At 39.3% G+C, this 16,776-nt stretch overlaps 1 protein-coding gene across 3 annotated transcripts in view; it reads left to right on the top strand.

Moving 5' to 3' along the window:
- The window catches only part of GNS (glucosamine (N-acetyl)-6-sulfatase), a 31,991-nt gene extending 16,017 nt beyond the window's left edge, over positions 1–15,974 (top strand). The window contains exons 7-15 of one of the 3 annotated variants that reach the window (XR_003998497.1): positions 1,373–1,455; positions 2,185–2,303; positions 2,888–2,991; positions 3,505–3,606; positions 6,994–7,101; positions 8,268–8,378; positions 10,518–10,678; positions 11,943–12,077; positions 13,592–15,974. Coding sequence is in view for 1 of the 3 variants with exons in the window: in XM_030548832.1 (XP_030404692.1) it covers positions 1,373–1,455; positions 2,185–2,303; positions 2,888–2,991; positions 3,505–3,606; positions 6,994–7,101; positions 8,268–8,378; positions 10,518–10,678; positions 11,943–12,015 (861 nt within the window). In the remaining 2 variants the exon portion in view is untranslated. Of the gene's footprint in view, positions 1–1,372; positions 1,456–2,184; positions 2,304–2,887; positions 2,992–3,504; positions 3,607–6,993; positions 7,102–8,267; positions 8,379–10,517; positions 10,679–11,942 lie in introns of all 3 variants that reach the window. The other 2 variants (XR_003998498.1, XM_030548832.1) reach the window with 2 other exon arrangements.
- The last annotated feature ends 802 nt before the right edge of the window (positions 15,975–16,776 follow it).

A 16,776-nucleotide genomic window follows, 5' to 3' on the forward strand; every position in this document is an offset into this window, starting at 1 on the left:
TGTATTAGCAGAAGTATTGTAAGGAAGACACAAGAAGTAATTCTTCTACTCTACTCTGCACTGATTTAGGCCTCAACTGGTATATTGTGTCCAGTTCTGCATGCCACATTTCAGGAAAGACAAATTGGGGAAAGTCCAGAGAAGAGCAACAAAAATGATTAAAGGTCTAGAAAACATGACCGATGAGAGAAGATTTAAAATAAAAAAAGGGGGGGAGGGGGGGTTTCTTCTTCTGGAGAAGAGTGAGAGGGGATGTTACAGTTTTCAAGTACATAAAAGGTTGTTACAAGGAGGAGGGAGAAAAATTGTCCTATCCTCAGAGGTAAAGAACAACAAGAAGCAATGGGCTTAAATTGTAGCAAGGGAGGTTTAGGTTGGACATTAGGAAAAATGTCCTAACTGCCAGAGTGGTTAAGCACTGGAATAAATTGCCTAGGGAAGTGGTGGAATCTCCATCATTGGGGATTTTTAAGAGTAGATTGGACAAACACCTGTCAGGAATGGTCTAGATCAGGGTGGGCAAACTATGGCCGATGAGGTGGATCCAGCCTACAGGATTGCCACTCCTGTGGTGCTGCAGGGCTCAGGTATGTTCCCTGCTTGCCCTAGCCCTGTGCTGCTCCTGGAAGCAGTTGGCACCACATCTCTGCAGTCCCTGGGAGAGCGGGGAGCAGAGGGCTCCGTGTGCTGCCCTCACCTGCGGGCATCGTCCCCCGCAGCTCCCATTGGCCGGGAATGGGGAACTGCAGCCAATGGGAGCTTCGGGGGAGGAACCCACAAGCGAGGGCAATGCATAGAACCCTCTACTCCTGCCCCCTTTTCCCAGGGGCTGCATGCACGTGAGACGTCCGCTTCTGGGAGCTACACGGGGCCAGGGCAGGCCAGGAGCATGCCTTAGCCCCACTGTGCGCCGCTGCTCAAGGTAAGTGGTGCTGGGCTGGAGCCTGCATCCAAACCCTTCCTGTGCCTCAACCCCTTGCCCTGAGCCCCTTCCTGCACAGCATGATGCCTCCAACCCCCCCCACTCCCTCCTGCACCCCAACTCCCTGCCACAGCCTTACATTCATGGCCCTGCATGTAATTTCCCCACCCAGATGTGGCCCGAGTTTGCCCACCCCCGTCTATATAATATTTAGTCCTGCCTTGAGTGCAAGGGACTGGATTAGATGACCTCTGAAGGTCCCTTCCAGTTCTATGATTCTGTTATTAAAGTCACAAGTTACTCTTCTATTTTAATGTAAATACTTCATAATAATGCAAATACTTCACTCAAACTATTACTATTGCAATTAACAATTCAGTGAAGGTTTAGAACTTAACAAAAAAGGTCATTTTTATGTTTCTGTGCTAATCTTAATGTGTTCTCTTTTAGGACAAGCATTGGCTAATCCGACAAGCAAAGACTCCAATGACTAATTCTTCAATACAGTTTCTAGATGATGCTTTTAGAAAAAGGTAATGCTTGAGACCATTTAATAGATTTCCTGGCAAGACTAATAGCCCAGAGGCTATTCTGATGAGAAACAAAAATGAGCTGATTTAAAATGTGTAACAGATCTCATCATAAGAGTTAAATTACCTGCAGTAGTTCTCTGGGTGCTGCCTGTAGAGTCATGCCCCCACCCCTTTTTTGGTAGGCAGATTTATAAGTAGTCTGCTAGACCATACAAATCTCTTGTATCTAACTGCTACTGTCATTCAACATACAGAGACATGGGAAGTCCTGCTCTTTTTGTGCAGAAAAAATCACCTCATATAGAAACTGTTTACAGCATGACATACTTTTTAGGAACACTTTAGTTCTGCTTTTATAAACTGGTGACCTTGCAGGAGAACACTGTGATGCTAACGTGCTAGTTTGCATTACTTCAGAAATGGTCTGTGGCTACTTCTAGATAAGATTACATTTAATCTGCATTTTGACCTTTCAGGCACTAGAGAGTAAAACCAACAAAAGCAGAATAAGACAAAACAGAAGGTCTGTGTCTCATTTAGAATGGCTGTAGCTCATACTGTAAAATGGAGCTCGCTATATGTTTGGTTTGTTTCCAGAGGTTTGTGGTGATAGACGTGATATGCCTAGGGTGCATAACAGAATTCCAAATCGATTTGTAGCCTAATAGAAATGCCCATTTACAATTAATACTATACAATTTAATTGGAACATTTTTTGCTCCCATACAGATGGCAAACACTACTGTCAGTAGATGATCTGATAGAGAAACTGGTGAAGAAACTGGAATTGCTTGGAGAGCTAGATACTACTTACATTTTTTATACCTCAGACAATGGCTTCCATACTGGTATGTATACTTGTCCTTTGCAATTCTGCTCCAAACTTTTGCTGAAATCTTAGTTACTTAACTTCTGCCCCTGTTTACTCATCTGTGAAATGAAGACAATAATTGTATTCCTCCGGTGCTATGAGGCTAAACTAATTGACTGCAAACCTACAGTGCCATTCATCTTCAGAGAATTTTATAAAGTGGTGTTCTGTCCCTAAAATGTAATAATGATATGTATAAATATAGACCTTTCCTCCATTCCTGCTCTGAAATACCAAGATACTTTTACTGGTGAATTTCATTATAGCATCTCTTTCCTTTCTAAATGTTAGAGCTGCCCTCTGTCATCTTGTGTGTAGATTTGAAGTTGTACAAGTAGCCCAACTTGTACAGCATCAGAATCTGACTACAGTAATAGACTGAAATAAAGGAAATCTGTGGGTGAATATAGACTAAGGGTCTGTGTATATAAGGTCAATATAAAGGATCCATTTAAACAAGTCATTGTTCATCAAAGGCCAGATCCTGAGTCATGTGAAGCCCCCTTTTATAAATTAAACCACAATTAAGTGGAGTCTCATTCTTTTCTTAATGTTTTCTAGGACAATTTTCTTTGCCAATAGACAAACGGCAGCTCTATGAGTTTGACATTAAAGTTCCATTGCTAGTTCGAGGACCAGGCATCAGACCAAACCAGACAAACAAGGTAGGATTATAAGTGAAGGTGCAGTAATATAGGTCTTCATATTCTTTCGTAGTAATCAGACAGTGTCTGGCATATATGTTGCAAAGGGGTCTAGCAACACAGTGTTCTGTAGTATAAAAGGACCTCGCTTGTTCAGACAGACACTAAAACAGAGGTAGGCAACCTATGGTGCGTGAGCTGATTTTCAGTGGCACTCACATTGTCCAGGTCCTAAGCACTGGTCCGGGGGCTCTGCATTTTAATTTAATTTTAAATGAAGTTTCTTAAACATTTTAAAAGCCTTATTTACTTTCCATACAACAATAGTTTAGTTATATATTATAGACTTATTGAAAGATCTTCTAAAAATGTTAAAATGTATTACTGGCACATGAAACCTTAAATCAGAGTGAATAAATGAAGACTTGGCATACCACTTCTGAAAGGTTGCCGACACCTGCACTAAAACTTAACAGTTTCAGAACGTTAATCTTTTTGTGAGTCAGTAACACTTTGTTTCCCACCACCATCCAGATGCTGGTTGCAAACATTGATTTGGGTCCCACTATTTTGGATATCGCAGGATTTGACATAAACAAGACACAGATGGATGGGATGTCACTGTTGCCGCTTCTGGTAAGAGTTCAGGATTAGTAACCAAGCAATTTGCAGATTACTCTTTGTCATAACCTATTCCCAGATTTGGACCTTAGCGTCCAAAATATGGGGGTTAGCATGAAAACCTCCAAGCTTAGTTACCAGCTTGGACCTGGTAAAGCTGCCACCACCCAAAAAATTAGTGTTTTGGGGCACTCTGGTCCCCCCAAAAACCTTCCCTGGGGACCCCAAGACCCAAATTCCTTGAGTCTCACAACAATGGGGAATAAACCATTTCCCTTCCCCCCTCCAGGTGTTCCCTCCCTATTTCCAGTCCTGGAAACAGAAGTACTTCCCTCTTCACCCAGAGGGAATGCAAAGTCAGGCTAGTAAATCTAACACACACAGATTTCCCCCTGACTTCTTCCTCCCACCAATTCCCTGGTGAGCACAGACTCAGTTCCCTGGAGTTCCCCACTAAAGAAAAACTCCAACAGGTCTTAAAAAGAGAGCTTTATGTAAAAAGAAAAATACATAAAAATGGTCTCTCTGTATTAAGGTGACAATACAGGGTCATTTGCTTAAAAGAAATATGAATAAACAGCCTTATTCAAAAAGAATACAATTCAAAACATTCCAGCAACTACACCATGTAAATACAAAAGAAAAAAACAATAACCCCTATTGTTTTATGATCTCTGTACTCACAACTTGGAAACAGAAGATTAGAAAGCAGGAAACAGAAAAATCCTTCCCATAGCCGAGAGGGACAGATTCAAGACCAAAAAACAAAGGACTCGCACACAAACTTCCCTCCACCCAGATTTGAAAAAGTCTTGTTTCCTAATTGGTCCTCTGGTCAGGTGTTTCAGGTTACTTCTTTCCAGGTGTAAGAGACATTAACCCTTAGCTATCTGTTTATGACACTCTTATGCAGATTATTCTTCAGAGTGAATAAAGTTTCCTAAAATGGATTAGGAAGATGTGCATTCCAACTCCATTCTTCCTCATGGCATTTTTACACAGAGCCCTTCTGGCCTAATGAAAATAGTAACAAGGTGCAGGTATAGCATTTCATTGTTTATACATGCCAATAAACTCTGAAATTCCCTCCTAAAGGAGGATCACTTTTTTTTTAAATGGAAAGCTTTTTTTTGACTAGTTGCACTACTGGTAATGAATGACTCTTGTTTTGATGGTTGTACTACTTGGCTCTTCAATTCTGACATGCTCTAAGACTTGCATATGTGACCAAGACAAAATTATGCCTGTGATGGTTTGGGTCACAGGAACTGCCTTAGGAACTGCCACCTGATGTGCTGGAACCACCTCTGAGCCCGTTTTCCCTGGCAGCTGCAGTACCTTGCCTGGTTGTGCCAGACAAGTTAGCCTGCTACAAAAACAGACCCAGGTCTGAACCATGTCCCCCCAAAGCTTCAGGCTTGACTGAGGACAGCTTAAGAAGTGCCCCTGTCTCCGATACCCAGTTCCCAATGGGATCCAAACCCCAAATAAATCTGTTTTATTCGTATAAAGCTTATACAGGGTAAACTCATAAATTGTTCGCCCTCTATAACACTGATAGAGAGAGATGCACAGCTGTTTGCTCCCCCAGGGATTAATTGCTTGCTCTGGGTTAATTAATAAGTAAAAAATTTTTATTAAATATAAAAAGTAGGATTTTAAGTGGTTCCAAGTAATAACAGACAGAACAAAGTAAGTTTATCAAGCAAAGCAAAATAAAATAAAACACGCAAGTTTAAGCCTAATACAGTAAGAAACTAAATGCAGGTAAATCTCACCCTTAGATGTTCCAACAAGTTTCTTTTACAGACTAGATTTCCTCCTAATCAGAGTCCAGCAATCACTCGCACCTCTTTAGTTACTGTCCTTTGTTCCAGTTTCTTTCAGGCCTCCCTTTGGGGTGGAGAGGCTATCCTTTGTGCCAACTGAAGACAAAATAGAGGGGTTTCCCAAGGCCTTGGCCGTAGTCTCTCTTGTGGGTGGAAACCCCTTGTGTTTTTTTTCTATGCAGAATCACAGCTACAAGGAGTTTTGGAGTCACATGGGCAAGTCGCATATCCATGCATGACTCAGTTCTTTAAAAGCCGAAAGCTCTGAGAGACGCCAATCCACATCTGAGTCCATTGTCAGCTTAAGTGTTTGGGCACTTACTGAGAATAGTTTTTCTCAAAAAGCTGACCAAATGCTTCACCGAGGCTGCTTAAAATCAAAGTACATACCTAATATTCATAACTTTGAATACAAAAATAATACACACATACAATTAGGATGAATATATACAGTAGATCATAACCTTTGCAGAGATATGTTACATGGTATATCTAGCATAAAACATATTCTAGTTATGTCATATTTACACTCATAAGTATATTTTCATAAAGCATTATGGGGTGCAACATCACAGTGCCCACTTGATATTTATTTAAATCCTAATAAGTGGGATATTAGTCATCTTTTCCCCACTGACTGGGGTGGGGGAGGGAACTAATCTTTCCTACAGATGAGCAGAAACCTATTTAAATGAAACTTCTTGTAGCTGATCACTTTATTGTTGTTATACCTCATCTATAAATTGGAAGTAGCCTTCAAGAAATTGCAATGAGTTGTCATGATTTAGAACCAATGCACTTTTGTGGTATAAGGTTTAGCTAGTGAAACCTTAAAGGAACGACATCAACTTAAATCTCATGTCTGACTTAAAGTTCTACCTACTGTTACAAATAACAAAGATTGTGGGTGTTAGACTTCTGTCAGTTTATGGCGTGCATTTGTGATGGTACTTTGTGTAGTTTGTTCCTCTTCTGTAATCTGCTTGCCTCTGTATAGGTTTTATGTGCCTTTTTTAAAAATTATTCTAAAACTGCACATGTGGGAGGGATTTAAAATTTTCAACCCTTTTTAAAATACACTGATGGCTTTCCAGTTGAGTGTGCCCTTTTATGCAAGTATCTCTGATTGTCTTGTGTAATTCTTCATCAGTAGTGATACTCCTAAAGGAAGAGGCTATATTAAAAAAAAACAACAAAAAAAAACAACCTTTTTCTAGAGACTTCGGGTTATAATTTAGTAGTATTTGGCAACATGGCTTGTACTTCATGATGATCATAATCCTTCAGTTAGTGCTAGCTTATATATGAACTGTCATTAGCATTCTCTCTTCACACAAAACAAAATATCCACTTCCTAAACCAACTTATCAGTTTTTGAGACTGGATCTCTCCAGTTGTTACATAGCGCATTTTCACCAAGTTTCATTATGCTTTTGTATTGGTGCCACTGGATGTGCCTTAAATTACTATGTAACCAGCAAGGAGTATGTAATCTCAGGCATGCATGATTTTTACTTATGGCATTGTCAGAAGAACTAACAATTAAAGTAAATTGTACTATTTTCTGTTTTAGAGAGGAGACAAAAATGTGTCCTGGAGATCAGATGTCTTGATTGAGTACCAGGGAGAAGGACATAACAGCAGTGATCCTACCTGCCCTGCCCTAGGACCTGGTGTTACTGTAAGTAGAACGGAATTTAAGCATTAATTATTTGTAAATGTTTCCTGAAATTGCTTTAAACTAAAACCACAGTTCAGAGTCAGGTCTGTTAGTAGCCTAGAAATTGTGTCTTCCAGTGATGTGGGAGATCTGGATTTATTTCCTGGGACAGTAGAACCTCGATGTTACAAACACCAGAGTCTTACAAACAACCAGTTTTACAAACCGTTTATTGACAGTGAGTGGGGGCGGGGGGGAATAACAATAAAAGGTATATCAAAGAACAGGTTGATGTCCCTTCAGAACATTGGAAATTGCTTTGTAGTGGCTTGAAGGACAAGAAGGCAATGCAGTGTACTATACTGCAACTTAAGCGTGGTATCCGTTGTAACTTCAAGATCAATTTATGAACTTTAGTTTTATGAACTCCTCAATACCCAATGCTAAAATAGGGTTTTTTACTATATCTTGCTCTGTAAGTCAGTAGAAGCTATGCCTGTTCTGAGTAAAACATGCCTGGTTCAGAGTAGAATGTTTTGAATGGCTGAACATCTGCCTCTCTGATTTTAAAATAACTAGTGCTTCCAGAATCCCAATGGAAAGATGTCAAGTATCAGGGGGTAGCTGTGTTAGTCTGTTTTATTGGAAAGATGGTGGCTGCAACATAGGGCCATGATCTTTTACATCTGCAATTCTGATGCCCTCATCACACAATCAAATATTGATTTTGAAGCCAGTAAGTAGGTGGCTACATTCTGACTGTGCTCTGTAATTCTGTCATACTAATGCTTATTGTAAATAGACCCTACCATAATGTTCTGTTTTATGGTATTCTTCCCACTGTGTGTCTAAGTAGCCTGTTTGGGGTATTGAGCATTGTTTTCATTTCCTGGGCTACTGTATGTATTCACCAGAAAAATACAAAGACACTATCTCCCATTTAAAAACTTCCCTGACCAGTGATACTTTCTAATTTTTAGAAAAACTGGTATTTTTGTTCTATCTATCTCTACCTGGGATTTTTAACATTTAGTTTTCAGTATTCTGTCTAGTGTCCATGAACTACTTGCAGCTGGCTCCAGTGGGTACAAGTTCTGGGTAGGGAACGGTTGCTTTCAGTTTCACCATATGAAGTAAAAAAGAATATTCACTCTCCCTTTTTCTGTTTAACCTCTGTTTCTTTACAGCATTGTTTTCCAGACTGTGTGTGTGAAGATTCATATAACAATACGTATGCTTGTGTGAGGACACTGTCAACTTCTTGGGATCTGCAGTACTGTGAATTTGATGACCGAGAGGTAATACTTTCTGGCTCATTTACTTCAATGGCACAGTGTGTTAAATGTTCAATTCTCTTGCAGTTCTCAGTATTTGAGATAATTAACATCTATTATAGTGTAACTCCATTGATGTCTGCATGCAAAGGTTATCTGCTCTCAAGGTTGGCATAAACTACTCTGAAAATGAGACTGTAGCTTCGGTTCGTAGGCTAAATAATCAGTTGTTTTAACTATTAGTGGAAGTAGTTAACCAAAACATACTGCATGATCATGAGGGGGAAATGAGGGTTAAATTATCTAGGGCCAAATTCACTTTTGGTGTAAGTGGAGCTTAAGTAGGAGTTGCAGCAGGGCTGAATTTGGTCCTCCATATCTAAATGACAGAGACAACTTTATTGTAGATCATAGACTAAACTGGTGGCTAGCCACGTATTTCAGAGCTCACTACACATTCCTAGCAAGTTCTCAAGTGGTGCAAGTGTGTGGCCTTGCCAGCAAAACAGTAATTTCACCTTTCCCCTGTAATGCATTGTCATCAACCCCTTTCAGTTTAGCAAAAGACTAGGCAGTTCTTAGTCTTAAATTGCTTAATTCCTGAGGTAAACTGCTAAGTGTTAACAGCTGGGGAGCAGTTGGTATGGGGCAGCATGTAGTCACATGATAAATAAGGTAACAGTATTTGTCCCAAGCCGTGTGTTCAAACTGCCTGGTTAGGACTGCCAAGAAGAATCGGGAACCATACAATGCTTTACAAATCCCTAACAAATTGCCATCTTTGTGTTCACTGCAATGCCAAATTGGGACTCCTATTCCTGCACTACAGGGCATCCTCCAGTGAGCTTTGTGCATCATCATTGATTGGGGAATGACTTGCTCCTGCGTCCGAGAGATCCCACTAGACAAAAGCTAAGGGAGGGGTAAAGTACATGTCTCCCTAAGGAGATCAAGGGGGCTGGGTGGAAAAGTGTAGCATATAAAATGTGTTTGAGCACTTCCAAATGGTCTAAAGCCTACTGATGGGGAGATCATATTTCTACAGCTAACTCAGGCCATGACCATAGAGGAGAGACGAAGCAAGTTACATTTGAATAGGCTGATTGCTGTTTACACTGGAGGAATGCAGCTGGCTGGTCTGAAAATGACAGAGCCAGCTCTCCCGAAAGATTTAGGACAATTGGCCTACTAGGATCTGTCTCATTAGGACACAGACTTTCTCTCCATTTAGAAGCAAAATTCAAATTTCATTAGTAGGATGTTAGCTTCATGAACAGTTGTCTTCAGTTATCCCATGGAAGATACTTTAGTGTGTGTGGTGCCACCAGGAGTGTAAACAGTGCACTCAAAGTCTCAGCTCTTCTCTTAAATCCCTTCCCTGTTCCCATTCTCTGACAACCATGATCAAGCCCTTCTTCCCTGATAGGGGAGCTGTATGAGTACTCTACCCCTCCTAAAGGCAGACCTCAAAATTGATCTAATCTGCTGATTTAATTGCACACATGCTTTGGTTGAATTCTCGTGGTATGTCCAACCTTTAGTGTCCCACAGATTGGTCAGAGGTATATTTTGAACCAGTGTCTTACGTCACTGCATGCTAACCCATCACCAGACTGCCCCATAAACTCTTAAGAAAAAACAGTAAATATTGTGAATCTCTAAGCAGACCATACAAAGGTTTTACTGTTTTAGTTGGAGATTACATCATACACTTGTGTCCAATTCTCTGTTATATGCAGTGTCGTCTGGGTAAAAAGATGTACTCTGTGGGAGTTTCATTAACCAGAGCTATATGTCTGGAGTGTTAGTTATTACCTATATGTGCTTGCCTTAGGCTCCATTCATATGATGACAAACCTAATATTTGACATGTAGATAATTCACTAAATATTTGCCTTATTTTAATTTGCCACTGACCCCTCAAGACTGTCCCGAAATTGTGAGCTCCTCAAGGAAGAGTCCATTTCATGGCTGTCTAGTAAGTATTAGCACATAGTGGGCACTACAGGCTATCTGAAGATATAATGTAACTATAATACATAGCAGTAGAAAATAAGTTGTCGCTCTACCAACATGTTTCCCCACTAATTGTGTAGGAAGTATTCTGTTTGTAATCATTGACATTTAATACAGTACAGGAACTGTTTTTTCCACTTAAAACAGGTGTTTGTTGAAGTCTACAACTTGACTGCAGACCCACACCAGCTTACCAACATTGCTAAAACAATAGATCAAGAAATTTTAGAGAAGATGAACTATCGACTAATGATGTTACAGTCCTGCTCAGGAGCAACTTGTCGCACACCAGGTGTCTTTGACCCAGGGTAACCTTTTTTGACTATTTCAGCTTTTAGTTTTGGAATCATCATTCACAATTGTGTAGCAGTTTAGGACTGTGTCTTATAAAATCAGTTCCCTTTACATAAGACTCAAAAGTTTTACTCTTTTCGGAAGTAGGGCCTTCCCTTCTCTCTAAAGGAATGGTGCCATAAATGCTTTTAAACTTAAATCCCTGGAAATTGTCAAGCAGTGTAGACATTTGGTCTGAGGAGGAGACTGTATTAATGGAAAGGAAGCTGGGTATAGGACAAACTAAATTCTAAAGCTGAATGTTTTGTCTCAGACCTAGTATTGCATTTTTCATCCAGGAAACTCCATCTAGACTTATAATTTAGTGTCAATTAATTTAAATGTAAACTTGGGACTATAAAGGCTAAATGTAGATAAATTAACTGTACCTGGTGGCTGTAAGATATGATAAACGAAGGACATATCAAATGTATCTTCAGCAATGGTGTCATTAAACACCCCTTTCCAGGTAACTTTATCAGTCGCTGTTGGTTTGAAAAGAGTGCTGCCTGTAGAGCTCTTCAGCTGTGCTGACCAATCAAAGGAACAATGGGTTAAATAAGGAAATAATCACTTGCAGCTTATTAAAAGCTTTGTGTGTTGCTCCACACAGGAATGTTCTAACTAAAGTATTTGCTAGTCTTGTCTTACTACTTCTTTTGGATTCAAGTCTTGAATATTCAAAACAAGGAATACTGTCAAACTGCCATGAAAACAGAGCTTGTATCATGCAACAAAAGCATCTGTGTGAGTCAGTCATACCTGCCTTCTCTCCAGTTAGAAAGCTGCTGCTTTGTTTTGAGCTCAAAACACTTTTCTAGAATGTTTACAGCACTTAAAAGGCTGTTATTATTTATAAATAGGCTTGCATTTACATGCTAAACTGCCATAATATTTTGCTGCTGTAAATACTGCAAAATATTGAAAATGCAGCTCCTGGACATGCTTTTCCTTTATTCATATGTAATGCTATTGCAGATACACCCTAGTGTTGTACTTAGATGCAACATCTACACTGTTGCTAGAAGTGCCACTACACTGACTTTTGTCAACTTCTGAAGTATTGGTTTGTGACTAAATTGAAATGTTGTAGCACTGTGGTAGAGGAGAACTAGTTCCCTATTGTGCTCTGCTGAGGGAGGCTGCCATTCCGCTGTAGTGCTATATGTTAGATCTATTAGGTTGCTGGTAATTGTTGATCTAAATATAGCTCACGCAGATCCTTCTTCCCACTCTTAGGTACAGATTTGACCCACGCCTAATGTTCAGTCATGGTATTTGGGCTCACAAACTTTCCACAAGGTCTCTGTAACAGCATTTATCAGCCTCTTCAGTTGGCTTCCTGTGTTCATTTCTTCAGAGGGACTCCAGCAGGTCTGTCTGTATCTAACTACAATAATTACATCGGGAATACTCAATCAACTGGTTTTGTTAAAACTTTTATCGGTGGGGAATGGCAGAATCCCTAGTCTTTAGAGGGCTGCCTGGTGCCCAGTGTATATTTTTACAACTGACCTGTAATTCTGAACAGTCAGACATAGCTAATCTGTCTTGCTCATATACCTTGTCTTTCAAATACTTTTTTATATCAGAGGTATAGTGTTGACTTGTGACCTATAAATCTGACTTGGATTTATTTTGTTTTTGTATGAAATAAAGACAGAGTTTATAAATTGAATCATGTTAACCCCGGGCAGGACATATTGCACTGAAATCTTCACCCATCTTCATTCGCTCTTGTACAGACTTTCCTAAAAGCAAAGTGTTTAAGAGCAGTGTTGAACACCTGTAATTTAAGTTAAGCTGGAACAAACTACCATAGTATGTCATGGGAGAGTATAAGACAGAGAGCGTAGGGATCTGAGTAGAAACTGTCCATCTTGCAGACTTTAAAGCACTGTACATAATAATAATAATAATAATCTCAATTTCAAACTAGAGCAGTAAAAATATTCATCTCACAGGTCTGCTTAAGCAGCTTTCAGACACAAGGATACTCTTTCAGACTGTTTCCAATTCAGAACATTGTAACAGGTTATTATATATAGTGGTAACTACTTACTTCTAAGTTTTAACATAACACATTTTGAAATAGGCTTTATTAATATGTTAATACTAATATGAAGTGTTGGAATAAAACTGAGTGCCTGCATATTGGTCATGATGGACCAGCTTTGCTTCACTAATCTGAACAGGAGTAAACATCAGAAAACACAGAAATAGGCACCACAGTAATTGTCATGTGCATGTCATCTCCAGCCTTCTCAAGTACCTTGTGAATAATTGAACATTTCAGATTGACCTAATGCATACAGCTAAATTGGCTTTGCCTCCCAAAATATAAAAATCACAAATCCTCACTTAGCAGAGATCATGGTAGGATGACTACTTACGTCAGTTTGAGTGCCTCTGCCAGAGAGCTGCTTCTGTGCTGAAAACTACCTCCGTTAATGCCCTTCATGCCAAAGGATTCTGGTATGTTACTGCTTTTGGTATTTGAGTGAGGAGGTAGTTGTCTGTCTTCAACTTACTGATGACACTATTTTCACCCTTAAATACACTCATATGGAATTAATAAGTGATGTTTGCATTTTCAAAATATTGACTGCCTTTCTAAACTTAGAAAATCACCTAAATTCAAGAGCCAGCAAGCTTACTAAATTAGACTCCATAGAAATACATTACCAAACCAACAGCTAGAAACCTACTGAATTATCATCTTGATCTCACAGGATCCTATAAGAAAATCATCCTGCTTGAAGGCAGTTGAACTGTAGCTTAAGGAAAAAACTGATATTACATATTTTTCATTGTCAAATTAAAGCTCTCCTCATTTTAAGCTGTTGCTATTTACTGTTTGTTTTTAATATATCTACTTATGCATTTAGAAAACAATATCCTTAGGTCAGAAGAGTTGGTACTTCCTGAATTGGTGCATTGTCAAGTAGATGAAGCCCTATGCTAAGTAAGTATTATTATTTCAGATAGCTGAACCATAAGAATAGATCTAATTTCAGAAACCAAAAATTACACCCCATTTTACAGCTTCTTGAATCTGGTAAAAGCAACACTTACACACATGGTATTGACTACATTTTACTTCAGTATTGACAAACCTGACCAGCTGCTACTCATCCTTCTTCCTTGTGTGACTTCCAACAGGAGGTAAACTTGATTCCATCCATAATCATATGGTGAACAGATTTAATTTTGCCTCCCAAATCTGAACATATTTATTGTTGATCCAGAGGCATTAGAGATGCCTGGGGAAAACTAAGGGAACATACTGAGAGGCTGTTTCTCTCAAGGCACATTACAACACCTCACTACTTTCAGTCTCCTCCCATTAAATTACTTGGATCCTTTGAAATATTCCATTTTCTTTATCTACCATAATTATGATTTTCAACTTATTTTCTCCTCCATTCACCAAAACATCTTATCCCACTTCGATGTCTCTGAGTCTCTGGCCTCTTCTACAAACACCTCTCCTTCCTAATCAGTGTGTTCCCTGGCATCTTACCTTTTTCCTTACCCATCTGTTAGGTCCTGCAACAAGTTTTGCTCCTATTCTTTGACCAAGCCAAAAGTGATATAAACACTCATTTAATATTTGTCTAACACTACCACACTTAGATTTGTGTTCTGCTTTTTAGTTAAACTTGCTGGTGGCTGTACTTAATTGTAGGTTGTGAAGGGTCTGGTGAGGCAAATCTTCAGTCAGTGATGTATGCATTAAACTTTGAGCATCTCTGTCCAAACTATTCTAGCTGGTCATCGAATTGAAGTTCCAGTGTGATGTTTACTAAGTGTCCACAATGCAATGGTTGTCATTGTCTGCAACAGTGGTGTAGTGGTGGTCTCTTAAGTAGACACTTTCTCTTTTTGTAGAAAAAGCTAGTATATAATCATGACCAAAAGTATAATTTGATATAACCACGTTTCCTGGTATGGTATATTTGGTTAGCAGGAATAATTTTACTCTTTAATGATAACGATGTATCTTGCATATTCTACCTCTAATTCATTGACATGGAAATTGATTGTATAGAACTGGTGTAGAATATACAGTAAGTCTGATCAGCGGGAAGAATTTCACCCTAACTTAACATGCTGTTAGTATTTTCATGCAGAAAATACGGGTCAGTCATTTCAGTTGCAGCCAGACTTGTTCCCTTACATTGCCTTTTTCCTCAACTGACCATGAGTCTACCACACCCACATCTGAAGTTGGCCAGTTAATAATAATTTACCACAGAAAACCTTCACATCACTACATTCTACTCATCAGTCCTGCTGTGACTTGACTTAAAAATGCAAACACTTCTGAAGAAACATGCACTGGAAATGCATTTTAAGCTTAGCTGAAGGAAGGACAGTAACAATCTGCTGCCCTGTTTTTTGTTCTGATTTAACTGTTCAGTGTTTTTTTTCCACAGGCTGCAGTAAATCCTATGGATATTTTCACACTCCTGAATGATCAATATTCACTTTTTTCTTGAAAACTGAAATAGCATGCTACTTCAGTTAACTTACAGCTAGACCAAATTCCAGAAACAAGTGGTTCAAAAATTGAGCCTTCCTATGTTCCATTTAATAACTGGTTGAACATGGCTGTGTCCACTTGCACCTTATTACTTGAGCCATTTAATAGCTGAAAATGAATAGAAGCCTTACTAAGCACTAGTCTTTCATATCAAATGTGATTATAGGTCATTTTTAAATGTAAACTGTTTCTATTGATAGTCTAATCTGACTAAGCAGATACTGTATTCTGCAAAACATTGCAGCAGAAGCAAAACTATTGCATCTACTAACACAAATATCCTTACTCACTTAACTGAAAGTATTGTCACTTTAGCATGAGTGAAAAAATCTGATAAGTGCTTATAGGGCCAGGAAATTGACTTCTTGTATGTCAGGGAGTAAATGTTGCTTTCACAGATCGTTGTCCCCTTGAGTGCTGATCTTAAATCATCTATAGTAGGGGCAGTAGTCTCAGACTAAAATAACTTGGTAATGTCTAAATCTGTTTAAATTGATCCACTACACAAGGCAAATACAGACATTTGGTTGTAATACTGCTGAATCAATGAAGATGGCTGTTAAATTATTTTTTAATGTGCAACTCTATATGTATTCCTAACTTGTTCCTCCTTTGTACAGTGTCTGACTATACTTCACTGTGGACTTACTAATTTCTGCTCTCTATTGTACCATAACTGTTTTGTTTAGAAAGTGCCCTTCAAAGGACCCTGTTCACTGCTGCACCTTTTCAAAATAAAAATTGTCTAGTATGAAACTCTCGTACCTTTTTATGGTGAACTGAAATTGTGAACATATTGAAGGGAGGTAGTTTCGTCTAGAAGTCTGCTGCCTAGTTTAGAACATTCTAGTGCCCAGAGCTCTGGTATCTATCCACCTTGCAAGGCTTAAATTAAGACTATTGCTTTTGGTCTTAATGAAATATTTAATGTCTCTAGTAATTAATCACTTGGGAAGACCTAAGGAAAAAAGTATACCTTGCAGCTCTTCCTAATAGTGACCATGTCTGAACCTAATTCTCCATCGACCAGGAGCAGCTGCAGGCCCATTTAAAAGCTCCATCACTAAGACAAAGTGACTGATTTACCCCTGCAGGGAATGTTGGCATTCATCCAAATCCTGTTTAGAAAGTGATGTTGAATTGGTGCAAAACCCTGGGGCAGACACTCAGACTGGTTGAAGTGCCTTATTGATTACTTCTCCCTATGTTAAAATCTGTTAACATTGCTGGTAAAGTTCTTAAGTGAATTTGAAGTTGAGGTACATATTGCTACTATTGCCAACTCTTTAGAAAGTGCTGGAGCTCATCTTGTGATGACATAAGATGATCCAGCCCCCTGGCAACATAGAGCTGTGCTTGAAATCAGCAGTCTCACCATTCTGACAGCAGCTCCACTGCTGCCACCCCTGCTATAAGAAACAGACGAGATGGCACATCTGATCCTCCACCATGTGGCTCCCAGAACAGGAGGATGAAGAATCCTAGGAGGCACGTAGGGTGGGTAGGGACTGGGAGGATTAATTGCTG

The sequence above is a fragment of the Gopherus evgoodei genome, chromosome 1 (assembly GCF_007399415.2).
Source record: "Gopherus evgoodei ecotype Sinaloan lineage chromosome 1, rGopEvg1_v1.p, whole genome shotgun sequence".
Taxonomy (NCBI): Eukaryota; Metazoa; Chordata; order Testudines; family Testudinidae; genus Gopherus; species Gopherus evgoodei.